At 66.6% G+C, this 3,538-nt stretch overlaps 1 protein-coding gene across 1 annotated transcript in view; it reads left to right on the top strand.

Annotated features, from left to right (window-relative positions):
• Nucleotides 1-2,197: 2,197 nt before the first annotated feature.
• EMIHUDRAFT_245379 (hypothetical protein) overlaps nt 2,198-3,538 on the top strand; it is a gene marked incomplete at both ends in the record, with an annotated part of 2,738 nt that continues 1,397 nt past the window's right edge. The window contains 4 exons of the mRNA XM_005768460.1: nt 2,198-2,245; nt 2,439-2,681; nt 2,892-3,041; nt 3,366-3,515. Of these exons, the coding sequence (XP_005768517.1) occupies nt 2,198-2,245; nt 2,439-2,681; nt 2,892-3,041; nt 3,366-3,515 (591 nt within the window). The remainder of the gene's footprint in view (nt 2,246-2,438; nt 2,682-2,891; nt 3,042-3,365; nt 3,516-3,538) is intronic.

Here is a 3,538-nt window from a genome sequence, read left to right as displayed (position 1 = left end):
AAGCGGGGAAGGGTTCTTTCACCCAAGTTGAAGAAAGGTTCACCGGCCGACCCTGGAAAGAGGGGGGTCCAAGCTGGAACCCCTTTGCCGATGACTCACGAAGGCGCACCTTTCTACCAGTGGAATGTTCATCTGGCCCGACGCCGCCACGGCGGTGAATGGGCCTGCTGCGCACGCTTCTCGAGCGTGAGGTGTGGGCGACCAAGCTGTGGGGGGGCTACGTGCGCTGCTGCTCGATGGCGATGCCACTCTCGCGCGAGCTCTTCTACGCGATGCCGCCGGCGCAGCTCGAGGCTGCCCTCGCCTCGCACCCGGACGTCAAGCAAAAGCTGGTCGCCCACGCCAGGGCGGAGCGCGGCACGGTGCCGACGGCTGCCTTGGGGGTTCTCGGGTTGTGAGCGGGTGTTGACAGTTTGGAGGTGCGGTCATTCGCCCGGTGAGAGAGAGAGAGTTGCGAGAGAGAGAGAGAGTTTTGCGCGGTTTACCGACAAGAAACTGAATCGAGGGTCTTGTGGGGACTGGGGAGCTCTCAGGCTCTCACGCACTCTCTGTGGAACTGGAGAAGGTGAGTGCCCGCGCGGGGCGGTTAGGGAGACGGGGAGTTCGCCCTTCCGCGCGGGGGGCGCGCGCCGCGCGGTCGTTGCGCGTGGTCTTGCGAGTCATATATTACGCGAACGCGTCAGGGGCGGAACCCGCAATTTGAGATGCAGAGGGCATCTTGAGTTGCAAAAAGTCAATTCAGGTTGCATTTTGTATCTCTAAGAACGCTGAGTTGATTTCCCCATATTTCAAGATGCACCGCACATTCCAAGATGTCCACGCAACCCAGGATACGTCGCGCCATCCTGGAATGCAAAATGTTACAAGTTCGGTTACGGCCGTGGGGTGGCGCAAGATATGCGCTGGACGCCAGCACGAGGCTGCTGCTGCTGTCAAGCGCTGCTGTCCTTCTTGCATGAGTTGCTGTCTTTGCAGTACTCGAAGCGCTCGTCTAAGCAGCCGAGCCTCTCGCCCGTCAGCGTGTTTGTGAAGACCTGCTTGGAGCGATACCAGCCGTAGGGCGTACCCCAGTGGAGCGGCGGGTGGTGCGTGGTGAGGGCGTGCGCATCGCCAGGTGCAAAAGGGCACGCGCCAGCGTGCTCCTTGCAAACGTCGGTGTCGATCTTGAGGAAGCGCACCCATTTGCCGAGGACCTTCCAATACTGCGAGAGCGTCGCCGTCACATTGGTGAGCGTGTCCGTGCCATTGTAATGCACGACCTTTCGTATGACCTGCTGCGCGCCGTGCACCACCGGATCCGGCGAGGAGCTCACGTTGCTGAATGTGATATTCGGAGCGACGATCTTCTCGTCGGCAGCGCAGTCGAACCAGACGCTTGTTGGTGAGGAAGAGGCGACGAGCGCCACGAGAAGTGCAACCATCGATTTGTCGATCACGCGACCACGCGACGCGATGATAGCACGGACCGCTTCGTCGCGTTCCCGGCGTTCGTCAGTATCAGATACAAGTCCGCCGCACAAAATAATTTTCGAGGCGCCACGCATTTCCGCCACGCCCCCCCGAGCTGCGAAACAACGGCGTCCACACCGGCCAGAAGCCCCAAAATTTTCTTCGGCGCTGCGCGCCGTTGCAATCGAGTGTAGGCACCTAGGCACATGTATGTTGCAGCCCAAATAGCTATCGTGCCGCAGAATAGGTCCATGTCCATGTGGTTAGAAAAAATGCTCGCCTCGAAAGCGCCCGCCGGATTGTGTCTACTCGTTTGGACGCATCCGACACACGGGCAGGGTTTCGCGCTTAGCAGCCGGCCAACGGTGATGTGCACGCCGTCGCGTCACCGACGGCTCGTGCTTGCGTATGATAGCAATCCCTCGTCTGACGGCAGCGTCCTCGTTCCGCCACTCCGCCCGCGCGGCATCATCATTGTCCGCCTACACAAGTGCGGGGTTTATGCGTGCGCCGGCGCAGGTGCAGCAGCAGCCAGTGCAGCAGCAGCAGCAGCCAGTGCAGCAGCGCGTGATCACGCTTGCACAAGCGGGCGGTCGTCATGTGCTGCAGGATGGGTCACTTTGGACGCGTCCCTCGGAAGGCCCCGCGTCCACCCGGCTCCACGAAGGCACAGCGAGGCGCGGTGCAATCAGTGGAAGCACCATCGGCTCAGAAAGAGCTCAAAGAACACCGATGCTGCCCGAAGCAGATGAGTCACGGCCGCTACGACAGGGAGAGCGCGGCGGGCCAGAGGAACGTCAAGGAGAAAATTCACCGAATGAAGCGCGGCGGCCGAGGGCGAAGCCAGCGCGGCGGCCGAGGGCGAAAGCAGCGCGGCGGCCGAGGGCGAAGCCAGCGCGGCGGCCGAGGGCGAAAGCAGCGCGGCGGCCGAGGGCGAAGGCGGCGCGACGGGCAAGCGGAAGCGCGAGGGTAACGGCGAGCTGGGCAAGGACGCACTCCGCGCCAAGTACCGCAAGCTGCGCGCCGGGCTGAACATGCGGCTGGCGGAAGCTGGCCACCTGCTCGAGCCGCTGCTGGCCGCGAAGCGGCTCGACGCGATCGACTTCAAGAAGGCGCCCAAGGGCGCGCTGGCCAAGTGCCGCAAGGCGCTGCTCAAGGACCCGGAGACGGCGGCGCGGTGGAAGAAGGCGATGGCCGCGTCGGACAAGGCGGTGCCCGACATCACCGACATTGTGCAGGCGGCGGCGGAGGGCGGCGACGACGAGCTGGAGCTGCTGCCGCGCCGCATCGCCAAGGCCATCGCCGCGCTCAAGGCGGCGCGCGAGCAGCTCAAGGCCAAGGCCGCCTCGATGCTCGAGCAGCTCGAGGCGGCCGCCGAGGCCGGCGCGTCGGGCGGCGACGCGGCGGGGCGCACGCCCGACGCGATGGCGTCGCTGAGCGAGGGCGGCGCGCTGCCGACGCTGCCCGTCGTGCTGACAGCCGAGGGGCGGGGCGTGCCGCCCTCGCAGCCGCCTGCGCTCCTCCTCGCCGCCTTTGTGGCGGCCTGCTCGCAGAAGCTGCGGCACGTGGCCGTTGACGGCGAGCTCATCGCCGTCACCTCTCCCGAGGAGGACGCCGCCATCGCTCAGGCCGAGGCCGAGGCGGCGGCGGCGGCTGAGCCGGGCGCCCCGGGCGCGTCGGCGCCTGCGCCCGCGCCCGCGCCCGCGCCCGCGCCCGCGCCCGTGCCCGTGCTGACGCCGTCCTTCGAGGCGTTCGTCGCTCGCGCGGCGGAGCCGTTTCGCCACGGCGGCGGCGGCGGCAGCGGCGCGGCGCGGCTGCTGGCGGGCGGCACGCGCATGCTCGAAGCGGTCGACGGCGGCGCGGGCGACGTCCTCGTCGTCTGCTCCGGCTTCACGCCTGCCTCCGACCCCGCCGAGCTTGCCGGCGCGACCGCGTCGCTCAAGGCGCACGGGATGCGGCTGCTGCTCGTCCACCGGCTGCGCGAGGCGGCCGACGCGGCGGTGGGTCGCTTCAAGCCGCGCGCCAACCTCCGGCCGATGCCGAGCCGCGGCGCGGAAATTGTGGACGTCTGCTTCATCCTGGACCTGAC

This window comes from Emiliania huxleyi (assembly GCF_000372725.1).
Source record: "Emiliania huxleyi CCMP1516 unplaced genomic scaffold EMIHUscaffold_458, whole genome shotgun sequence".
Taxonomy (NCBI): domain Eukaryota; phylum Haptophyta; order Isochrysidales; family Noelaerhabdaceae; genus Emiliania; species Emiliania huxleyi.
Note: the sequence above shows the minus strand (reverse complement) of the source record. Positions and strands in the feature narration are given on the sequence as shown.